General features: G+C 37.6%; 1 protein-coding gene across 4 annotated transcripts in view; it reads right to left on the minus strand.

The window, feature by feature from the left end:
- LOC138750405 (contactin-associated protein-like 2) overlaps window positions 1–26,104 on the minus strand; it is a 2,015,431-nt gene that overhangs the window by 812,645 nt on the left and 1,176,682 nt on the right. For all 4 annotated transcript variants that reach the window (XR_011349326.1, XM_069912458.1, XM_069912468.1 and 1 more), the window contains exon 13: window positions 700–900. Coding sequence is in view for 3 of the 4 variants with exons in the window: in XM_069912458.1 (XP_069768559.1) it covers window positions 700–900 (201 nt within the window). In the remaining variant the exon portion in view is untranslated. The remainder of the gene's footprint in view (window positions 1–699; window positions 901–26,104) is intronic.

The following is a 26,104-nucleotide window of genomic DNA, read 5'->3' on the forward strand; positions in this document are numbered from 1 at the left end:
GAATGTTCACCAAAGAACATCAGAGCAGGTCTGTTGAGCCTGCTCTGCCATTCAACATTGCTCCATTCCACCTACCTGCCCTTTTCCACATTACCATTAATTTTGGCACAATGCAAAAATGTAACAGTGTCTTAAATATAAGGCAACCTCTCATGTTTCCTTGGCCAGAGAGTTCCATTGATTAACTAATCTCTGGGAGAAAGCAGTTCCTCCTTATCTCCATCCTAAATGTACTCCACCAAATCTAAAGGCTATCTCCTGGTTCTAGACTGAGTGCCCAGTGGAGCTCTGTGTGAAAAACCTGGTCCTCTTCCTGGTTCCATAATCTATTCTTTTATATGTTTTTATATGTTTCTATAAGATCCCATCTGATTCTTCAAAGCACCAATGAGTATGTAGTTCTCTACATTAAGTAAGAAACAATGATTCAAGAAAGCAGCAATTTGTCCTTTTCAAATGTTTGTATGCTTGGAAAGAAGGACTTTGAGCCTACATCCCATTTAAATTCAACCAAAGATCTTTGGAAATCTTCAAGACAGCCAAAATCAAATGACACACATTCTGTGTCCACAACCCAAACGCTTAGACTTTTACAATGCACCACCACCAACAGATTCATGAGGTCAACCAGCTTCCTTATTTCAACATTTTGCATGTTTAAAACTGCACAACTACATCAGATCAAACAAATGGTCCTACCTGGAGTGTTCAATAATCGTGACATCCTGCAGGAGTACGACACGTATTGCTCACAATACTCAGCACTTTTGGTAACTGCGGAGATGTGATTCAGTGAGGTACTATAGTTGAGTTTCACAATGACAGATGTTGCTGACGTGGGTCCCAGAATTGCTCTCTGCTGTGGCAAGTCATGGTACAATGTTGTCCAGACTTTATCCTCTGTAAAAAATCAGAAGAATCGTAATAGTGATATTTTTTTGTTAAAATTCTTGCAGAAACCAAAATCTTTTGCTTATGAAGCATTCCAAATCGAAGGACAGAGGTTGTGATTATTCTCTGATGCTTTTGCCTTTTGCCAAACACACTTTAGGATTTACAGAATCATTGGGGAGAGGGAACAGTCAAGAGTTTACGGAACACTGAGTTTCCAGAAATTTGACAGATCTTCCTTTGAATTTACATCAGACAGAAAAGCCAATGTCTATTCACTACCATGAATTAATTTGATGAAATTTATTGGGCATTATTTGTAAATAGATAGTTGATTGCGCAGTCCCCACATCGATTCAAAACCGACATTGAAAGAAGTTTAGATATTAAACAAACCAGGAAATAAATACAGGAAATTAATTACTGGAAGATATTATGCATGAGAGGATGAAGTGTTCACTCTTCTTATTTGACCACAGAATATGTACAAAACCAAGCTTTGAATTTTACTAATCTTGCAAAATAAAATCTTTACACAGATAGAATGAGCCAAGGATTTGTTTTAAAATGATTTTTTGTAATTTTGTTTTGACAAAGCAAAAAATTTAGAATTAAAAATGAAATTCCATCAAAATTCTAATTGAATATTTAATATTATTCAATGTAACATTTTTGAAGGTTGATTTCTATACAGTGTGTAAAATATTGACATTTGGTTGAAAGTAGTCAAGGTTCTCACAAAATACAAAAAACTTCCTAACGTGCATTACATTTTATTGTCAGGAATTATGCAAATATGGTTATCAGCTTTTGAAGCATTTATTCTGTACCAATTTCATGGATCTAAGTTGCATGTAGATTTGAATTGTGAGGTATGAGCACATTGCGTGAAAGATAAATTGAGTTCATTCATGAATTAATGTAACTTGAGTAATAACAATGTGTGCCAGTTAGGCAGGTCCTTTTTTCATGAGAAGCTTCAGATGAAACAGGAATCGCTGTGGAACATATATTTATCAACTCTTTTTCTGAGCAGAGAAACTAGCCCCAGGGTCGACTCAACGCATAGATTTTTGATAACTTTCAACATAACCATCAAAGTCAGTAGTCAAAATTTGGCTTGCAGCAGACAACCCAAAATTTTAAAAAATTGATTAATGGTCTTTCCTTCATTTAGAAGGAATTAAAATGTGGAATGGACTTTAGAGCTGCTAAGTCACAATTATGTTAAAATGTTTCATAATTTCAATGACAACAAAAATATTCAGTGTAATTCTACATTCCAACATATCAATGCAAAAATTCTACATGTCTTCCCTTTCTCTTAAAATTACTTTCAATAGTTTGGCATTTAAATATTAGTCAGCATATCAAATTTCATATGGCGTGTTTATCTAAAACATGAAATGTCAAATACTTTTCCTCACATTTCCCATGACAGAGCAGGACATTTATGGATCTCTCATGTGGCACAGTTAGTTTTTGGATGGCATGGTTGATGCAACAGCCAGCACAACATTCTTACAGTGCCAGCAGCCTGGGTTTGAATCTGGTGCTGTCTGTAAGGAGTTTGTATGTTCTCTCCATGTCAGCGTGGGTTTGCTCCGGGTGCTCCAGTTTCCTCCCTCATTCCAAAGACGAATAGGATTAGTAGGTTAATTGGTCACTTGGATGTTTTTGGGTGATGCAGGCTCATGGATCAGAAGGGCCTGTTACTGTGCTGTATCGCTAAATTAAAATGCAAAAAAAATCAAGTCTATGCCTGCTCAGCAATCCCACTCCTTTACTATTTCCCTTTACCTGTACTCACTTGTATGCCCATGAACATCCCTTTGATTCTCCTACAACCCACCAAACAATCCACATATCTTTGGAATGTGGGAGGGAACAGGAACACCTGAGGGAAGACCATGTTGTCTCAAGACAAGTGGGTGAACCCCACATAGAAAGCATCTGAGGCCAGAATCCAACCCAAGCTATCAGGCAGCAGTGTTGACCTTTTCTTCAATTTTCCTATGTAGACCCAACTATAAACTCAATAGTTATGTCAAAGCATCTTTCAATGTAGCACTATGCAAAGTTATTATATATTTATATATTATACATCAGCATTGCATACGTCTTTGGAACTGGAAGGAAACCAGAGCACCCAGAGGAAATCAACACAGTAACAAATTCTTTACAGACCATAATGGCTTTGAACCGAGGATACTGGTGTGATAGTTTTGTGCTAATATGCATCTCACATGATTAAAATATACTGCCTTTACTGAAGTGCAATAACATTTTGGATGCATCTCACATGATTAAAATATCATGATTTTTCTGGTCTATTTCATCCACTGGGATTTCAATGTTGAACTGAAAGAAACTGTAGAACCTCTGGAATGGGATCTGATATCTTTATTGCTGTTTGTGGCAATCGAATGTGGTTACATGCATAATTTATGTAGCTAGATGCATATGATTATGTATCTAAAATATACATATGGAATAGATAAAACGAAACACTATTCTTCAATTCAAAAGGGGTCTTAAAGAAGAAAATCTGCAGATGCTGGGGTTGAATGCAAATCAAAAGTGCTGAAGAAACTCAGCAGGTCACACAGCATCCATAGGAAATAATAAGTAACCAATATTTTGAGCCCCAGCCCTTCATCAGGAACAGATTATCTTTGCCACAGTTTTAATCTCTGCCAGAGGCCATTTTGTTTCATCTTTGCAAGGTCTGTTTTTGCAAACAGAAAGTTAAAAAAAAATCCCAACATACCGCTGACAAAGGAAAATTGTTTCCCAAAGAAAGGTCGGTGTAAAGAAAAAACCCTTCTCAGAAAAAAATGCAGAAAGACAATTAAAATGTTACAACCCATGTCGCTTTTAAAGAGAAAAATGAGCAAAAAATGTAAAAAAATGTTGGCAACATTTGATTTAAAACTCAAACAGGAAAATAAAGGGGTGAAAGCCCCTGTTGCATCTTACTGACAAACCTGCTGAGGCAAATACATAATGGTGATAACAATTTCAAGTTTAGTAATTGGTGAATTTGAGTAAGAATCATTTCAGTCCAATGCCGAGAAAGATGACACAAAGGGTTAAGTTTGATTCATGTTTTATGAAGGAAACAGTGAGTGATATTAAGATGAATTACAATAGTTATTGCAGCAGGTGTAATTGTGTGAACACTCTCTCCTGATGTTAATGAAAAGGCTCCTGTGGTGAATCAGCGTTGAGTTTCAGAGATAGTTGTTCTAGAGGTGAACCTAACTTTTGTGAAGGCACTGAAAATTGCCCAGGCAGTGGTATTAGGAAGTATAGAAAAAACATTCAGGACTTGCAAGTGAGAATTGGCTGATCATGTAATGGTGGACAAGTGACAAAAGACTTTTCTGTTTTAAAAAGGCAAATGGCAACTGTTAGTGCTATAGAGGGACACATATGCTGGTTCAGGAACAAAAAGTGCCATGTGTGGTTTAAAGAAACAAAATTAAAGAAGTTAAGTGTGCAGATTCCAAAGTTTCCAACAATCTCATCAGGGAAAGAAAGCAAGTGAAAACTAATACAGAGGAAGTGTTCACAATGTTTAATTAACAAATTGGCTTCTTTACCAAAAGTTTCAGCATGTTGTCCATGAGTCAAGCATTACAAAATACAGAAGGTAAGATGTTTCTGACTGTCAGCCCATACATGCTGCATGAACCCATCAGGAAGAAGTTGGCATGCACAGAAAAAATGAAATAAATTTCCAAAAGGATGAAACTTATACTCCTCTTTTATGTATCTTAAAATATAAAACTGGTGGCCGTGATTCATTTGGTTATTTCTATCACCAGATAACAAAAGTACTGCATTGGATCTTGAATGTTTAAAGTCTGCTTCCAGACCATTGCATTCAATAATTGGGACCAGAGTTTTTTAAAAGTAATTTTAATTTATTGAAAATCAGTTTACTCATAATAGAACATAGATCATTAAAGCACAGTGTGGGTCTTCTGACCCACAATGATGTGCCCACCCATATAAACTTATTTGATGATAAATCTAACTCTTCCCTCCCTCACAGTCCATACCTACCACCTCACCCCACCCCCATTTTTCTTACATTCATATGCTAGCAAAGAATATTTTAAATGTCCCTTATGAGTCAACCTAAACCATTATCCCCAGCAGTGCATTCCAGATACCCACCACTCTAAAAAAAACTTGCCTGTTATCGCTCCCTCAACTTCCTCCACTCATCTTAAATGCATGTCCACTGGTATTGGCCATTTCTTTCCTGGGAAAAAGATGGTGGCTGACCACCCTATCTTCCCCTCGTACTCTTATACACTTCTATTATGTTGCCTCTCATTCTCTGCCTCTCCAAAGAGAAAAGTCCTCGCTTGCTCACCCTTTACTGATAAGACACATTCTCTAACCGGCAGCATCCTGGTGATCCCCTCTGCCTAGTTTCTTAAGCTTCCACATCTTTCCTGTAATGAGGAGACCAGAACTGAATAAAATACGCTCAGCGTGGTCCAACCAGAAGCTGGTGAGTTTTACCTGTGATGTACTGGGCTGCATCCACTGTCTTTTGCAAGGCTTTATGCTCAGAGATATAGGTGCCCCCATAGCAGGCTATAATGCAGCTGGTCAGCACACATTTATAAAAGTTTGCCAAGGTTTCTAATGTCATACCAAATCTCCGAAGCTCCTGAGGAAGTAGAGGCATTGACATGCTTTCTTTTTTATTGAAAATTTTATTTTGTATTTTACAGACTCATATCTTATAGATCAATTTTTCCCTTTTACAAAGCACTTTGTATTGAGTCTTCTTTCTCCCCACTCTTCCACCCACCACCCTAAATTTAAAAAAACCAAATGTACATTAATTAATGAAAATAACAATACAAATACATTAAAACAACAAAACAAAAAATATAATTGGCAGTTTGGTGAGGGGTGGGGGGGTTGTCCCGGCCAGGCCTCAGAGTTATTTCCTCAATCTTGGCATTTAAGGACTGGTGTGAGCCAACTATCCACTGTTCCTTTTAAAGTAAGGCATTGGGAAGATTAATTACACCTGTGATTCAATGTACTGCAAGTATGGTCACCATGACTTAACGAACGTTTCGTACCTCCTACTCTGATTATAGGTTATTTTCTCCAGGGAATACAGCTCTGCATTTCCATGTTCCAACGTGCAGTGCTCTGGGAGTCAGATTTCAAGGTAACTGCTATACATTTCCTGGCCACCACCAAGGCAAGTTTTACAAATTGAATTTGGTATTTGGACAGTCCCAGACTCACGTCCATAATATCCCCAAACAGGAACAGCACTGGGTTTTATGGATATTACACCCTTGAAATTTTCTTCAGTATGTCCCCTAGTTCTACCCAAAAGGGTCTCGCCTTGGTGCTCAGCCAGGTTGAATGTACAAAGGTTCCAGTCTCCAAGTCACATCTAAAGCACAATTCTGAAATCTCTGACTTTATCTTATGCAATTTTTGTTGTGTGAGGTATAGCTGGGTGCAGGAAATTAAATTATACTAGCCTAAATCTAGCATTAATGACAGCTGTCATGCTGTCCCGACACAAGTTGGACCAACACTGCTCCTGGATTGATGTTCCTAAATCGGACTCCCTTCTTTGCCTTGATTTATGGAGGCCTGGTTTAGGGCCCTTATTTTGGAACAGGAGATACATAGCTGAAATGTAACTATGCATGGTCCCCTTTCGAATTAGAGCCTCCACGTCACTACACATTGGCAGGGCCATAAATGGGCTAAACTGACACTCAAAAAATATCTTAATTGAAGAAAGCAAAAGAAGGTCTGATTTGACAGACCAAATTTATTTTTTAAATGCTCAAATGACATGAGCTGCCCCTCTCATAACAGTTCTTGATACATCTGATCCCTTTCTGGCACCAGCTGTCCAGGATCTTATTAATAATAGTCAAATCTATCAATTTATTCTGGGTTAGGAGTGTTCTGAGGGAAAACCCCTCTTTTAACCCAATAATATGGTTTTTCTTTTGCCATGATTGAATTATGTGTTTTAATATAGGGTTATCTGTTCTACCTATTATTAATTTAGAATTCCATTTATATTTAATATCTCCTGCTATCTTCTCCCCTATCATGTGTAAACCAATTTGTGCCCAAGAGGGTATACTGCCCCCCTCAAAGAGCAAGGCAATAAACCTCAACTGGACCACCCAATAATATTTTTTGAAGTCTGGGAGTCTCAGTCCTCCCAGACTATAATCCCAAGTCAATTTCTCCATAGTGACTTAGCTAAATTACCCCTCTAAACAAACTGCCCAACACGTGCATTCTTTAAAGAAACTCTGGGGCAATGGCATGAGCAAAGATCGAAAAAGATACCGTAGCCTTGACGTCACATTCAGTTTAATGTAGTTAAGCCTGCCCATCAATGTTATGCACAAATTTATACATCTATGCAGGTCCTCCTCGATCTTTCCAAGCAGAGGGAAGTAATGAAATTTATATAAATTTTGTAGGCTATTGTCCACCCTTATCCCCAGATCCTTAATCCCTTTTTGTGGCCACTTGAACTTATTCTCCCACTCATACTCTTCATAATCCCCTTTTGTAAGTGGTATTATTTCACTGTTATCATAATTGATTTTGTATCCTGAGATTTTATTATAATCTTCCAGTATAGTCTGTAGCCTGGTCAATGACCCTGCTGGTTCTGTCAAATATATCAACACATTATCTACAAATAAGTTGATTCACTCTAAACCCTTTAATACCTGGATCCCGCTGTTCAATAGCTAATATGAATAGAGCCAGGGACAGCAGACAACCCTGTCTACTAGATCTAATCCATGGGAAGGCTGGAGATATTTGCCTGTTAGTAACAACATTGGCCCTGGGTTTATGGTATAACACATTGATCCAATTTATGAATGATTGTTCCAACACAATTTTCTCAAGCACTTTAACCAACTCCACTCTATCAAAAGCTTTTAATATGTCGATGGCCACATCTTTGCTTGGATCCGCCCTTGACTGCATCAGATGTATTATATTAAGTAGCCTACTTATATTGTTTGCCGATTGTCTTTTCTGTATGAATCCCACCTGATTTGGGTTTTTTTAACTTTGGTAAAAATTGGCCCAATCTGTTTGCCAGAGCTTTGACTATTATTTTATTGTCCGTATTCAGAAGTGAGAGTGGTCTATAAGAAGACGGCTTCAATGGACCCTTATCCTTTTTGGGGATCACCGTAAATATTGCTATCGAGAAGGTCTCCGCGAGAGAATGAGTCTCACCCATCTGTTCCACCATGTCCATCAAAAGGTCCTTGAACTCTTTGTAAAATTCAGGAGGGAAACCATCCTACCCCCAGATATTTATTAGTTTGAAGCAAGCTCAGTGCTTTTACTATTTCTTCCTTGAAGAAGAAAGTGTCTACTCCTTCGGGCTCTAAATTTGATAATTCCAAATTTATACAAGAATTCCACTATTTTCTCCAAGTCACCCACTGAGTCAGATTTATGCAATTTCATGTAAAACTGCCTAAATGCTTCATGTATTTCCTTCAATTTTTATGAAATCCTGTCTGTCTCTTTTTGCATCAATTAATTGTCCTTGCGGTTTCCTCCACCCTCAATTGCCAAGACAGTACCTTATGGGCCTCTTTCCCCCAGCTTGGAGAACTTAATTTTCCATCTTATACTTTTGCATAGTGTTGTACTTGAATTTTTTATTTGTTAACATTCTATATTTTTCCTCAGAGCCTGATTTTTGGTAGTCCTTTTCCAAATGAGTTATCTTTTGTTCCAATTCATTAACCTCCCTCATATATTCTTTCTTTTCACCTTTGGTATATCCAATTATCTGACCTCTCAAGAAGGCTTCTAATGCATCCCTTAACCAGAATTTGTCAGCAGAAGTACAGTTTGTCTCACAAATTATTTCTATTTGAGCTCTAATGTAACTACAAAATTCCAATTTCTCAATAGCAGTGGATTAAGGTACCACTTGAACACTGTAGGTTGTTTGTGTAGCATGACAATAATTAAAGTCAAAGGCAAGTGATCCGATAATAGCCTTGCCGTTTTTCCACAATCCTATCCTCTAACTGGGCCAGAAACAAATCAATTCTGGTGTAAGAATTATGTTTCAAGTAAAAGGACTAATCCCTCTCCTTTGGGTGCCACTGTCACAAGGTGTCCATCAGATTTAGCTCCTTCATGAGGGCCAGAGTTGTATTTGCTGCTCTGGCCCTCGTCACTTTCTTCACAGAGTTGATCAATACCAGGTCCAGGCAAAAGTTAAAAAGCCCTCCAATTAAGGCACTTAATTGGAGATACGTTGTATAAATTTTTGCATCATCAAAATTGAGGACTTATATATTCATTAGTGTCCAGGATTCCAAATATATTTGACAGTGTACCATTATTAATCTTCATGCTGGGCCTCTGCCCATGGTTTTCCATCTCCACTGTAACATTTTTCCCTATTAAAATAGCTACTCCCCTCACCTTGGAATTAAAGAAGGATGCTATCATGTGCCCCGTCCAATCCCTTCTTAATTTTTGATGCTCTTGCTCATAAAATCGTTTTTTTGTAAAAAAGCCACATGCACCTGCATTTTTTAACATGTGCCAAGACTCTTTTCCTCTTCACCTTCCCATTTAAGCCATTAACATAAAAACTTTAAAATTTTCTGTTTCACCCATTGCCCCAAACCTCTTCCCCCAAGCTGACATGCTTTTTTCATGATGAAGTTCATATGCTGGGTTGAAGAAATGTCCTCCAGGATAGTGACTTGTAGAAATTTAAATTTGTTTATCCCTTCACCTCTAAACCCCCAATGATCACTGGATCATAGACCTCTGGTTTTCCCTGCAGAGTCCATAAACAGCTCTTTGGGTCTGGTGAAATTGAGTGTGAGGTTGTTAGTGTTGCACCGATCAGCCAAGTTTTCAATCATCCTCCTGTATGTTGACTTTTTGGGCCTATTTATACAGCCCACTTCTATGATATGGTTAGAAGATTTGCAGATGGTTCGTTGTCATACTGAATCATACAGTTATAAGTGTAAAACGAGTAGAGCTGGGGGCGAAGTATGCATTCCTATGATGCTCTGGTACTGAACTGATGGAGATTGTGGGAGGAGATGTTCTTACCAATTCTCACTGATTGTGGTCTGCAAGTGAGGAAATCCAGGATCCAATCACATAGGATATTGGAGACTTGGAGTTTGCTGATCATTTTTGAGGGGATGATGATTTTGAATGCTGAACTGCTGTCAATAAAGAGCATTCTGATGTATGTGTCTTTGTTGTCCAGGTGCTCCAGGATTTTTTGTAAAGCCAGTAAGAAAGCATCTACCAAAGAACTGTTGTTACAGTAGGCAAATTGGAACGGATTCATGACACTGCTCAGATAGGAGCTGATATGCTTCAACACCAGCCTCTCAAAACAAGTCATCACTGTGGATGTGAGTGCCACTGGTCAGTAGTCATTTAAGCAGGACATCACATTCTTCTTGGGTCTGTTTGAAACAGGTGGGTACCACACCCTGCCTGAAAGAGATGTTGGAGATATCCATGAATGTATTGGTAAGTTGGTCAGCACAGATTTTCAGTACTCAACCAGGTAGACCTTCCGGTCTGGATGCTTTCCTTGGATTCATTCCCCTGAAGACATCATCTTCAGATACTGACAATAGAAGATCATCAGGGACATAGGGTGGTCCTTCTTGGTTCTTGTGGTCAAATTGAGCATAGGAGGCATTGTGTTCATCTGGGAGTGAAGCTTTCCTGTCCCCTACTGGACTAGATTTGGTTTTGTGGCAGGTTATGTTATTTGAGCCCTGAAACAACTGTTGGGTATTCTTTGTTATTTCCATCCTTGCCCAGAATCTCTACTTCATCTGGGACATGGCTTTTCATGAGTCATACCTGCTCCTTGTGTAATGTTTTGGATCTCCTGATTTAAATTCCTGTAATCTGCTTCTCAGCAGTTTCCAGATTTTATTGTTCTTGTTAGGTAAAATCCTTAACAATATTGTGGGGATGCTCTCATCCACAGCTGTTTTGTTAAAATTTGCATCATTCAGATCCTCATTTGATTTCTTAAACATTGACTATGTTTTGTACTGCATCTGGGTGGACCATCTCTTGTTTACTGACCATGTCATGAAGCTCTGTAAATGCCTGTTTGTAATCATCATCAGGAGCAATAAAAACTCCAGTGAGAATCATTGATGAGCACTCTTGAGGTAAATAGAGGGGATGCACAGAATCAAGATTTGACTTAAGACAGTGGAGCAGGAGTTTGACATAACCCCGACATTTGTGCACAAGCTAACGACAAAGCATACTCTTCACTCACTCTCTTTGCTAGAATATGAGATGTGATCTACTCTGTGAATGGTAAAACCCTCTGGTCAGGTCACCACGTCAGGTGTGTTATCTGTTGGGCAGGTTGTGGTACGGCAAACATCTGGGATTTGTCTCAGAAATCTCTGATAAAGCAACCTTGTCCTGAGGTCATCAATTTTATTTTCTAATGACTGGACATTGGCCAGTAGTATGGACAATAGGGGAGCTCTCAATCCCCTGCACTTCAGTCCCGGCCCTCATGCCATGTTTCCAGCCTTGACCTTGGTGGTGATCTTGCCCTTTTCGAGAGCTCTGCATTCCAGCTGGTCTAACTCAGACGTCGCCTGGGAGATCTGAAGATTGTTAATGCAGTTCAGCAGCTGGTTGTTGGGAGGACGACTGTGTGCTGCTAACTGGAGTGAAAGGAGGTTGGAAGGAGAGGATTTGAAAGGAAAGTTAGTTGGGGTTTCTGCAGCCTGCTTCATGTCGCCAGCATCATTAATCTTTTACTCCACTTTGTACAATGGTGAACTAAACTAGGATCAACGTGCTTGTTGTTTCCTGATAACAAGATTATAAAATTGCGTCACATCAATTCTCTCCAGAAATATAATATTTAAATGATGCCTGGCAGCTATTGCTCATGTAGATTTTATGTTTAGTAAAATGTACAGTAGACTCCTGGCATCTGGCACTTATGGGGATTGGAAGATGCTAGATAAGTATATTTTCCAGTTGCTTGAGATCACATATTGCATGATTGGCAAACTGATTGCTAGGGGATGCCAATTTTAAATTTGTTTATTTTTTACCTATTTATTTTCTTCAATTTTGTTTTTGTAGGTTGCTCTAGGGTGTTGGTTGCTTGAATTCCAGATAATAAGGATTTTACTGTCCACGTTTTTAAGTAATGAGTTGTGCAAAATAAATTTTGCCAAAGTGGCAAAATGTATTCAACATTTCCCAGTTCAGGAATTGCCCTAATTGGCTCCATTTTCCCATCCATTCTTTTAGAGAGCAGTTTTTAATCCTGTTCTTCAGCTGTGCTGAAATATTCTCTTAAAATTCCTTTGCTCAGTGCAGACATGCTTACAAGGTTGGAGTTATCAGTTGAACAATGAGTGCATAACAATCTTTTGAATTTAAAAGTTCTTTTAATTGGCACCTATGTTTTTTGAAACTGCTGGATATTTTAATTATAATATACTTATAGATAGCTTATGGCTCTTACCATTCTGCAGTTTTGTCAAGATAAAATTTTTCCACTGCTACAATTGCAGCACAATCCATTTTCAGTATTAAGTGCATCAACTAAATCTCAAGTGAATTGGAATCATCTAATCATCAGGATCCATATCACAGAATTGGCTTTACCCTTATTGATTTAAGCTTCTGCAGATATACTGTAGCTTATATTACTGGAGCTTTCCGAAGAAGTGCGACAAACCCTTTCAAAACTTTTATTGAAAAGGAATTTCAAATCAGCTTATGAGCATCAGTGATATATAATAAAGACCATTTAAAGCACACTCAGATGAGCATTCTTTTGTGATCTGGAGGCACATAGACCAAATGTGACTACAAGAACAAGTCAGAAGAGGAGATACCTGCAGTGACTAACTCACCGTTTAACTCCACCATCCACCATCCTAAAAGGTCATGTCAGGAGTGTGATGGAGGATTTCACTTGGCTGCATAAAGAGTAGCTTCAAAAATTCCAAGAGGCTCAACATTATATAGGACATAGCTGCCAGCTTGATAGACACCCCATCTGCATTCATTCACTCGCTTCACCAATGATGTGCCACAGCAGCAGCTTGAATTACCTACATGGTGTACTGCAGTAACTCACCAAGATATCTTAGGCAGCACTTTTCAAACCTCTGACTTCTACCAACTAGAAGGATAAGGGCAGCAAAAAACATTGGAAGACCATAATATAAAAACATAAGAACATAGGAAATAGAAGCAGGAATAGGCCATCCATCCAGTCGAGCCTTCTCCACCATTCAATGAGATCATGGCTGATCTGATGACAGGCTCATCTCCACCTACCTGCCTTTTCCCCACATCCCTTAATTTCCCTATGATGCAAAAAAATCTACCCATTATGAAATTTCCCCTCCAAGCCACCCATTATCCAAATTTGGAAATTTATTGCCGTTCCTTCATCGTCTCTGGGTCAAATTCCTGGAACTCCCTCTCTAACAGCACTCAAACACACCAGTGCAATGGTTCAAAAAGGTAGCTCACCACTAACATCTCAAGGGTATTGCGAGATGACCAATTGACAGTCGGTTCTGCCTGGGTAGCTTGTACATTGAATAAATAGAAAAAGGAATTGGGGGTACAATTCAACATGGTATAAATATTGATGAGGCCAATGGTGCAGTTTTGGTCACTTGCTTAAAGAAAAGATGTCAAGAAAATTGAAAGAGAGTGCGAAAATTTACAAGGATGCTGCTGGGACTTGAGCAGAGTTATGGGCAAAGTGTCGGAGCGGAGATTTAATAGAGATGTACAAATTTATGAGGGATACGGATCTGATAAATGCAAGCAGACTTTTTCCAGAGGTTGGGTTGAGAACATGTTCAGAGCGAAAGGAGAAACATTTAAGGAAAACATTAGGGAGAACTTCTTCACTCAGAGCATGGTGAGTGCGTGGGACAGTTTGCCAGCAGAGGTGGTGGCTGTGCATTCGATTTCAATGTATAAGGGAAGATTGGATTGGTACATGGATGGATGAGGTATGGAGGGCTTGGGTCTGGGTTCAAATTAATGGGAAAAGACGGACATTTAATCGATGAGTGAAAGAGCCCATTTTTTAGGCTCTAGCATTCTGTGGTTCTCTGATTAATCTCTTCACATCTGAGCTTTGTCCAGTGTCAATTGAGCAGCTAATGCCATTATGGGTCAGACAGTCAGCGTAGAAATCAAAGATTTCATGTAAAATCTATGACATTGGCTATTATATCACAAAGACAAAACTACATTACACTAGATTTGGGAATGAGAAGTCAACTAATGATCACATCAATTTATGGCTAACTGCATTTGCTCACCTCGCTTTTCAATGGTCAGCAGAATGTTAATTAATTCCCCAGAGTTCTCTTCACTGATGACAGTCTTGTCCTTCCTTATGAGCTGCAGCCAGTAATCACTAGCCTGAGATCAGCTTGCAGCAACTTGAACCCGCTGCAGTGGAACAGATGATTGGATCTGTTCTGACACATGCTGGACAATGTCATCCAGCCCCTTTTTCCTTCAGTTGTATTTCCTCACCTCCATGGTATCCCTTCCTGCTGTGGTACCTTTTCTGCTGTTGAAATCTAATTTCTTTGTTCTTTATCATCATCTTGTAGAAAAGTACAAGGCTACAAAATCATTCTCAGCTTTTCATTTGTTAATATTTTACATTTAATAATAAAAGATCATTTGAATGAAGTAAAAGTAAACTCTACATCATCTGCTGTCTTAATAAGAGTATTAATGTTCCACCAGCATTGCAAACACTAACTTCGCACTGGTGATCATAACTATATTGAAAACTATAGAATGATGCTGTAATTATTATCATGGGGAAAGAACACTTCCCCTACCTATTTTGCATGCAAACAATATCAAGCTATTTTTAACTAGAGGTGATTTTGAAAAATATAACAGACGTATCAGAATGATGTGATTGTTTTGTGCTTTGTGAGTTTCTATCATGTACAAGATTACAGTCACGAAACATCTGCAATAAATTATTATTTTCATTTTGGGGAAAACAAAAGCGTCCTGTGCTGGCTTAACCTCGTGCTACAAGGCGGCCAAAAGTGATTTGAACTTGTCTCATGGATAAGTGAGCCATGCAATGCAATATGAGGCAATTCATCAATTGCAGCATTACAGTGTCAATGGTATCACCAGGAACCACTGCTCTTGAGGGATAAATCATAGATGTGTTGATGCTGGTAGCATCCAGATGTTCTACAGTCACCAGAAATTATTTCCAAAGGATAAAAATTGAGACATAATCACACCTTGTCACAACAATTTTTATGTTGAAAATATTTGTAATTTATTATTTCTGCTTCCAAAGTTGAAATGTTGGGAAATGTACAAACAAAAAATTATGTTTTTTATGCTTTTGCACCTTGTTCTTGAATGGTCCTGAACTTCTTGACACACACCACTGAAAAATGCTCTATGTGAATTTTTTTTTTAATCTTCAAGTTAATTGATATATTGGGACGACTGCAGCTAAACTTACTCAAATCCAACAATTCTAAGTTTAATCTCGTTCTTTATTATGATAAATAGTTTATGGTTTTATTTTTTCTACACATTCTGAATTGAATGTGAAACATGATCGACTATCCTGCAATCGAAATAATAAAAAAACTTTTATTTTAATCGTTATTTATTTTACACAATGGATTTGGCCACAATTGTATGTTAAAGGGTGTTTATTCAATTGCTTGCTTCGATTTGAATGATTGGATTTTTTGTGGTAGTTTATTGTATTTTATGAGTTTCCTGATTGATGATTTGTCATAACCCTTAAATAATGGTTTGACAATTGTGGCTTAAAACCAGCAGATGAGGAACTTCGTGTCAAAAATTAGTGGAGCTCATGAGACTGTTGGGTCAATTAAGAAATAAGAAATAAGACATGACAAAGAAGATGTATTTTCCTCTTCAATAATAAAAATTATTGTCTGAAATACAAAGAATAATGTTTGTGCAATCACTTGTGAACTGAATTTAACACTACTGGTCTGCTATTAAATTCCATCCATCATATGTTGAGGTTGTGGGCTTAAGGCATGAGCATTTTATTTTTAGCAGAGTGAAGACTTCACAGAAGTAATTTGTTCTCTGTGATGAATGGTGCATGAAACAGAATGCAATATCTCAGTAGTTCACCACAGTGAATCAAGGGTCCTTTTGAATCTAGTGCATAAAGAAAAGCAACTAGTCTTGCTCTACTAAAAAGAACACGTATATTATCAGTCATTGAAACAAATGTTTTTCACAGCAATGATTTGATTCACAAAGAAGGGCAAAATCAACGTTTTATACTTTTATACTGCATCATTGCCTTTGCTATCAAGGAAAAACATCACAAAGGGGTCACTTAATATCATATTTTGCAAATAAATTGGTATTATCACACAGCATTTCTTTGTTTGCATAGAGAGTGCACAGTGATGTGAAAAATAATACAATGATATCATGTCACCAGAGTCATTAATTCATGTTGGAATAACTTATTCACTGTCAAAGAAGGAGGCTATTCAGGCCACTTAGTATCAAGACTAGCAATATCAATCCTATTCACTCTTTCTTTATTTTCCCGAAGCCCTGCACTATTCTTGATTACATGCTCATCAATTTTCCTCTTGATCCAAGCAGGTATTGTAGGTATGAATATGCCACATTGATGGTCAGGATTAAAGTTGGGACACTGAAGTTGAAGACAGCAATGCTAACACTACACACACAAGCATTATATTCCAACCGCACAACCTTTCGCCATGATCCATACCGAGTGGCATTTATGGTGCACATTAATTCACTTTCTAAAATAATGCAATTTTTTAAAAAAGTGGTGGGATTAATAATATCAAGTTCCACGAAAATAATATGCTTTTGCAGGAAAAAAAATCTGAGTTTGAAGATAAATGCTTGAAAAAGTAGTGTGCAGAAATAAATAATTTTTATAAGTGTAGAAATAGAGAAGAAAATTAAAATGTTTGCGCAGAGCTCAAACAATTTCATGAAAGGAATGTTAGTTCATGTTTCAAATTTAACGCATTTTCATATTTTGCAAGTTCTATTAATTAATTATAAAGTTACTATTTAATTATCAATCTTCCTGATTTATTATTTTCACTTCTTGTTGAGAACAGCTGTGCATGGAATCAGCTGGCACTACTTTAACTTAAGGATAGTTTGAACTTTAAGGGGAAAAGTCTCAGCTTCATAGCTGACGGGAATCACATTATACACATAAATCACAATCGAAGAAACTGCAACAGGAAAGCCTTTCCTTCTACATGTGTATATTATAAAGTGTAGTAGATATTTGCCGAAATTGGATTCAGAAATTCAAGGAATCCAGAGAAATGTGAGGCAATGTTCTGAAGCAATGAATCAAAGCAAGAGAATATGAAATACATGGGAGAGTAGAGTGACAGAGAGACTTTGAGAGAATTTTTCCACAGATCCTTAAAAGATGCGAGGCAAATAGTTAAGAAGGTTACAATAGCATAACATGTGCAATTCTTTCCTTCATTCGGCTGCTATGAAATTTGTTTTTTTTTTCTTTTTCTCATTCTCTTTCAGTTATATTTTCTGCTCTTTAATTAAGCGGAGAAATATTTTAATGCAGAGAATTGAAAATGTAAGTACATGTGAATGAATCAAAAATAGGAGCAAATGTAGGCTATCCAGTTCTTCACATAAAGATCACAGCTGATCTTCTACTTCATTCCCATTTTCCTGCAACATGGCCCAAATCCAGTGAGAATGCTGAATAACCAAAGGAACTCCTCCCACTAACCATCCAAAGCTTTCATGTTTCCAAAAAAATATATTTATTTATTTGTATAGATGAACACTTGTCCTGCATGTGTATTGTTTGTGGGATGGAGTGTTATGTCTGGTTTTATGTCGGCGTGTTTTGCATCGAGGACCGGAGGACACGCTATTTCTTTAGGATGTACGTGTGCAATCAGGTGATGATAAACTTGATGACTTGAAGACCATCAAATCACCTAAGCCCTGGAAGTCTATTGAGCTCTGTTATGAAGGTGCACAATGATTAAACTGCAACAGCTCTTTGGGGTAGAGAATTAACAAAGGTTCAACACTCTCAACATGAAGACATTTCTCTTCACTTAATTTTATTCTGAAATTGTGACCCATGGTTCCAAATTCTGGAACCAGGGTAAACATCTCCGCGCATCCAACCTGTTCAGGTATGTCAGAATGTTATCCATTTCTATAAGTTTTCAATATCCTGCTGAGTTTCTCCCACATCATGTTTTTACCTCAACCATGGTGTCTACAGATTTTCGTGTTTTACTTCAATAAGTTTTCATCTCATTCTTCTAAACTCCAAAGAATACATGCATAGTCATCTTAATTTCTCACCATACACCGAACGCCCACCCCTGAAAACAATTAGTTAAAGTTTGCTGCACTGCCTCTATGGCAAGTATATCCTCTTTTTAAGGTATTATCCAACTTAATCTCAATCCCAGCAGTTGATCACTTGCAAGTCAAATACCTCAAATATATATCCAGGCACCTTTTAAATGTGATGAATATTTCTGCCTGCTACCACCATTTCAAGCAATGACTTCCGGAAGTAACCAACCTCTTGTTAAGAAATACATTTCGTCAGCTGTCCTCTAAATCCTTCCACGAATGATATGAAATCTTACCCCTTGATGAATCACCCCAGTTAAAAGATATGTTTTTCATGTCAACCTTTTCAATTCTAGCATAACCCACTTGCTCCTATATTCTATACTTCACCCGATAAAAGGTTGACAATTTTGAAGTGCAGATGTAATTTAGATATTGGATGCTTCACCATAAAAAAAAGCAGCAGAAAATCAATTCAGAAACCTTGAAAAGAAAAAAAATTGACATATTTTTGAAATGACGTTAAACAAGGAAGAGTACAAAAATAGTCCAAAATGTTGCTTGTCCAAATGACTTGCAAAAGAGTAAAAGACTAAATGGGCCACTGTAAGAAATTCAATCAAAACTATTTTTTAACCTCATTTGTTTGTGAAGGAAGTTGGAGAAGGAAACCTGCTGCCTTGACACTGCCTTTTTCCTGTGCTTAAGAAGGTGAAAGATTGTTTGATTCATTATGCTCTCTTTATTCATCTGTCTAACTACCTGCTTTCTCAGTATTGATGAGACTTTCTAATGTCTGACCTACCAAATAAGGACGGACTTTTAAACACATTCTCATTTTCTAATTTAATTGCTATTGGAGATTATCTCTTTGAATTTCATTTCCTCTGCAGAATATTTGCAGATTTAATTATACTGTAATTGCGGTCAGCAGAGAACTAATAATGTAAGAAATAATGTTAGACTTTAGTGAATTTCTTTAGCTGAAAAATTTCTCTCTTCTATTTATAACCAAAAATATACTTCCACTGAATGCCATTTTAATTAATTGCATCATTTTGTTGTTTATCTGCCAGAGATTAATTTGACAAGAACAGTTGGTGTCATTGATAAAAGAAATCAATCACTACTTGGAGTTGTGCAAAAGAGATATGTTAAGAGCCCATCTTAATCATGTTGTGAATGACCCTGGCTCAGCTGGAGATGGATGGTGCTTTAGTCTCTGCAGAAGCATGACAGACAAGTTATGTCTAAACAAATATGGGACAGCTAAAATGGCTAGTTTGAATTAAATTTGATTGAATCACCATCAAATAGGTACCAATGAAGAAATAGTTGTAAAATGCACAGCACATTTTATAAAGCATTAAATTAGCATTCATGCATTCTCACATAAAGTGCTAGTTTCAGTCACACCTCCAAAGATATCTCTCCAGAAAAGAGGGACAAACCACTGGACCTGTCTCAAAAATCTTCCTCTTTTTAATCTGCCAAAAGTACATGGCCATCATTAGAAGTGTTTTTTTTAAATTGCCTGAACCTAATTGTCCCCCAAGTATGAGGCCACATTGCTGGGCCTAATGTCTTATACAAGACAGACAGAGAAAGATGACAGGCTTGCTCTCTGAAGAGCAGAGTTTTTAAAGATAATCCAGACATAGGAAATCACTTTAATTAAAATTCCTCCAAGAGCTGCAATGGTAGGAGTCCAGCTCACATCTCTGAGTCAGGGATTCAGAACTCTGCTTGACAATTAATCATTCTGTTACTGTCCCCTTTTGTGAAACATCCTTGTTAACTATTTGGAAGCACAACACTCTGCAGGAGGTGATGACAGGTCTTAAAGATTACAGATAGTAAAATAAATTATTGTACAGTTAAATAAATGAAAATAGTAATTTTGTATGATGTTCTTATTCATGAACTGTTCCATATCGTGTCTTTCCTTAGTAATGATGTCTCAATTATGGCTTTTTTGAAATGGAATTCTTAGCAGCAATCTCTTCCAACACAGTCTGATGTGTTCTGTCTCAAGTGATGAAAAAAGCTGAAGATTTAATCAGTAAGGGCATGAATATCTATGTGCAATGGAAAGCCAACAGTTTTAGAATTGTTCTCAGATCCTGGCTTATTTCAATGTTCAATTGCATCAGTTGCTCTTTAACTTACTGATGGTAAATGCTGAAACTTAGACCAAACTTTCAGAAATTAATTAGTGTATAATAGCTCTAAATTAAGTTTAAAAGATATGACTTTGCATTATAATTATACTGTTAGAATGGTGTATGATTACAAAACCATTAGAAATAAAACTCAATTATTGTAACACGAAGAACAGCTTGTTACATTTTTCTAACCAGATTTGGTGCCAAAGTGTGTTGACCGGCTCCATCACGGCCTGTTATGGGGGCTCGTATACCTCTGAGTGTAAAGCCCTGCAAAAGGTCATAGACACAGCCCAGTACATCACAGGAAAAATCCTTTCCACCATCAAGAAAATCTACATCAAACAGTGGCATTGGAAAACAGTAGCAATCATTAATGATCCACAACAACCAGGATATGCCCTGTTCTCCCTGCTACCATCAGAAAAGAGGTATACTGAAGGTGCCACAAGACCTGTACCACCAGGTTCAGGAACAGTTCCTATACTTTTACCATTAGACTCCAAACCAACAGGTTCAATTAGAGACTCATTTAAGGAATCTTACTTTGCACATTATTTATTATTAAATATTTATTTTTTTATTCTACTGTACTTTGTTTACATTTCTTTCTTTATTACAGTTACGATAGAACCATAGAACATTACAGCACAGAAACAGGGCCTTCAGCCCTTCTAGTCTGTGCCGAACCATTTTTTTGCCTCATCTCACTAACCTTTACCCAATCCATAGCCCTCCACACCTCTCATCTATGTACCTGCCCAAATTCTTCTTAAATGTTAAAATTGAGCCCACGTTTACCACTTCAGCTGGAAGCTCGTTCTACATTCCCACCACGCTGTGTGAAGTAGTTCCCCCTCATGTTCTCCCTAAACTTTTCCCTTTTCATCCTTAACTCATATCCTCTTGGTTGTATCTCACCGACCCTCAGTGGAAAAAGCCTGTCTACATTTACTCTGTTTATCCCCCTCATAATTTTAAATACCTCTGTCAAATCTCCCCTCATTTTTCTTTGCTCCAGGGAATAAAGTCCTCACCTGTTTAACCTTTCCCTACAACTCAGTTCCTGAAGTCCAGACCATATTCTAGTAAATCTTCTCTGCACTTTTTCTAGCTTATTGATATCTTTCCTGTAGTTAGATGACCAAAACTGCACACAATGTTCCAAATTTGGCCTCATCAATGTCTTATACAACTTTACCATAACATCCCAAGTCCTGTACTCAATTCTTTGATTGATAAAGACCAATATGCATAAAGCTCTCTTTACAACCTTATCCACCTGTGATGCCACTTGGGAATTATGTATCTGTATTCCCAGATCCCTCTATTCCACTGTACTACTCAGTACCCCCACCATTCACTATCTATGTCCTTTCTTGGTTTGTTTTTCCAAAAATACCTCACTCTATATTGCACAAATATCTTTTATTCTTGAGTATAGTTTACACAGACAATAAGTAGAAATCATACCTGGTCCACAGGAAAAAGAATTTCAGGGATGCACGGATGTACTCTGACAAGAAACTTGAACTTTGAAAATGATGAAGTAACTTGATTCACAGCCAGAGTTCTGTCAAAGGGGCTTCGATTTGAAACATGAATTTTACTTCTCTCTCCACAGTTGTGGTCTGACCTGATGAGTATTTTCAGGTTTCTGCAGTGCCTTACGATTCTCATCAACCAGAGTTCTAGACCCTTGATCCAGTGTAGTGGGTTTAAATTCAATCCTGGCTTCAAATTCAGATAAAAAAATCTTGAGATAAAAATTTGATATTAAAAAAATATTGGATTCTGTCAATAGTGACCTGCTACCTGCCAATTGTCACCAAATCTCATCTGACTCATTAATGTCTTTCCGAGATGCAAATTTGTCACCCTTTGTCTCATCCAGTAACTTGATTCCTGGTGCATCAACATGGTTTTTTAAAAAATATTTTATTTAAAGTATTAAAACCATGACACGTACAAACAAAAAAAACAAATAATATATATGATCAATCAAAAATACATGGTATAAATACACTAAACCCCTCCTACCCACCCTCCTCGCCCCCACACCCTATCCCCCTATACCCTTCCCCCAAACCACTCCTAACCCACTAATCTAAACCCCAAAGAAAAAGAAAGAAAGGAGATATAAACCACACTAACATAATTAATTACTATGGATTAGAGTAACACCACAACAGATGCCTGGAGATTTCAAAATTTCAAGCCCATAAAATCTAAATAAAGGCTCCAAATTTTCCAATTAAAAAAGTAATTATCATGTAAATTATACATTATTTTTTTCCAATGGAATACAAGATCTCAATTCCATATGCCATCTATATAAACTCAAATCAATGTCATTTTTCCAAGTAATCGCTAAACATTTTCTGGCTACAGCCAAAAATGCAATTTGAAATCTAGTTAATCTCATTTCTAAACTCAACTTTTTAATATTACCTAACAAAAATATAGATGGATCCAATGGGAATTGAACTTTAAAAATACCTTCTAAAAGTTCCTTAAGTCGCATCCAAAACCATTTGACCAGATCACATAACCAAGTAGATTGTAAAAGAGAGCCTACTGCATCAACATTGTTGATTCTTAGCTCTCTCCTGTATTCTGGGGTGATTAGAGTTGGATGATGAATGTGCATTGTTACCAATGTCTTCATCAGGACTGAGAGTGTGGAGGCTGTTCTGATGAGGGGTACATTGACCATTCTTTTTCATCCACTGATGCTGCTCGACCCGTTGAGTGCCTCCAGCAGATTGTGCCTAGCTTTTACACATCAGATTGGTTCTTGATTACATTCCTATTAGTCACTTTCTTTCAATCCACAGTCATTAACTCATGCAAAGGGAACCACAATGTTACATGCTCTGTGATCCCAAAGTCAATGTTTCAAAATTAATTATTACTTCAAGATCATTATAAAATTTATAAATCACAATTCATCATGGATTCCACAATTAGACTAGAATAATAATTATTTGAATTCTACAATAAACAATCTGAAAACTGACAAATGTGTTCATGGAAATAAGGCCAACATGAAAATTCTCCACTGTACTGCCATTTTCATTTTGCTTTTCAAGAAATTTAGGCCAATTTGGGCAGATTTAATCTGTCTGAGATTATTTTTTTACTCTACGGTTCTTTGTTTACATTTCTTTATTTATTACAGTTCTCTATGTTGTACAAATATCTTTTTTCTTAAGCATAATAATTAATAAGTAGAAATCATGCCTGGTCCACAGGAAAAAGATTTTCAGGGTTGCATGGAGTTATTTTCCTTTTTCTCTTTTGGCATCTATGTTAAGTATCATAACAATGAAACAAAGCCAGATGAAGCAAAATGAAGGACAAGTGTTCCCTAAAATGAATGTAACGGTTCGATGGATGCACAAAGGATTGGGTGAACATATCCAGAGCAGTTTTTGCAGCCAATATATTCCAAAGGCAGATGCCAGCCTTCTATTTCCAAAGACAATAGTGAACCACATGCTTTTATTTCAACATAAAAGAGCCAGTGCCGCAATGAACAATGTCAATAATTGTGTGAAGCAACATTGTTGGAATTGGTAAAGACTGGTCCACTGCATTTCAATTCAATTAAAGTAAATGTTAATTTTATCTTGCAAGCAGATGGAAGTGGGATGAGGGGAAGGGAGGGCATCAAGGTGGGAGTGAGGGCAAACAGTTGGCATTTAACTTGTGAATCTCAAACCATGATGGAAACAGGGACAGCAGGGAAATCAATAAACTCTAATCAGTAAGCTACACCATATCTTGACAGATATGAATGAACAGACCACTTCTCACACAGTGTAAAGGATCACCACCCAAGTTTGCAGATGTAAGAGTGGAGCCGAACTTGAGTATGATTGCCTTTTTTAATAATGTCTTCAAATTTAAATTTTAAATCTAAATTTAAATTTGCACCTACAGCGCAGTAACAGGCCATTTAGGTCCACAAGTCTGTGCCACACAATTTACACCCCATTAACCAACACCCCAGGTAAGTTTTTGAATGGTGGAAGGAAATCGGAGCCCCTGGAGAAAGAAAGTACAAGCTCTCAATGGACAGCACGGGACTCAAATCCTGGTCCAGTCCTGATCACTGGCGCTGTAAAGGCATTGCATTAACTGCTACGCCAAATGTGAGAAAAAAAAGTAGCTAAATACATCGTGCATCAATTGGGCCAAACACACTGGTAAATGCAATGATTCGCACTGATTACCCTTGCCTTGATCAAACTTGGACCCATCAAATAGATGCAAAATGTTTAGTTATCTTATTGCCAGCAGGCAAATGCTGGAAGTTAACGAGAGGAATGACAGTGACTATTTAATAATGCAATTCATTTGCCCCTTCCCACTACTTCAATGCATAACTCATATGATGCCTTGTGAACTGATGGCTGAAACTGCCGTTGATTAGTTGCAGATGACATATCAAGGTGTCTGGAGTCTTGAGTCTGGAGTCTTGAGATGCACATGTCCAGCAGTCCTTGCTTTCTAGTGATTCATCCTATTCCCTGCATTCTATTCACAGTTAAAAGACTCATGTATATCAACAGCAAAAAAAAAACATGGATAGGCGTAGGTCTCTTGCATTAAGAAAATGGAGTTCACCTTAATGAAGAAGACTGACCTCAGCTAAGTGGATAATCCAAAATCACTTCCTGTAAGTGTTGCTGGGGGTGGGGGGAGTGGGGGGGGGGGGAGGGAGAGAATGCAACAACAATGGAGCACAGCATGGCTTGGTGCAATTGTCACAAGGTAGAGTAGGGTATAGTACCCTACCAGAGATGCCAAAGGTTTCTGCATATGAATACTCTGGATTGTTTCAGTAGCATGGAAGTCATACCACAAAAATCAGTTTACAAGCTCCCATAACATTATAGGAACATAGGAAGTAGGAACAGGAGTAGGCCAAAAATGGCCCATCGAGCCTGCTCCACCATTCAATACGATCATGGCTGATCTAATTTATGACCTAACTCCACCTACCTGCCTTCTCCCCATATCCCCTAACTCCTCTATCATGTAAAAATTTATCTAACCAAATTTTAAATATGTTTAATGAGGCAGCCTCAACCACTTCCCTGGTTAGAGAATTCCAAACATTCACTACTCTCTGGGAAAATCTATTTTTCCTCATCTCTGTCCTAAATCTACTCCCCCAAATCTTGAGACTGTGTCCTCTCATTTTAGTTACCCCGGCCAGCTCAAAAAACCTTCCTACATCTATCCTATCCATACCTTTCATAATCCTATATGTTTCTATAAGATCTCCTCTCATTCTTCTGAACTCGAGCGAATACAATCCTAGACGATTTAATCTTTCATCATAAGTCAACCCCTTCATCCCAGGGATCAACCTAGTAAACCTCCTCTGGACTGTCTCCAAAGCCAGTATATCCTTCCTCAAATATGGAGACCAGAACTGGACACAGTACTCCAGGTGTGGTCTCACCAGTACCTTATACAATTGCAATATTACCTCCCTACTCCTGAATTCAATTCCTCTAGCGATGAAGGCCAACATTCCATTTGCCTTCTTA

Source organism: Narcine bancroftii, chromosome 1 (genome assembly GCF_036971445.1).
Source record: "Narcine bancroftii isolate sNarBan1 chromosome 1, sNarBan1.hap1, whole genome shotgun sequence".
NCBI classification, from domain to species: Eukaryota; Metazoa; Chordata; class Chondrichthyes; order Torpediniformes; family Narcinidae; genus Narcine; species Narcine bancroftii.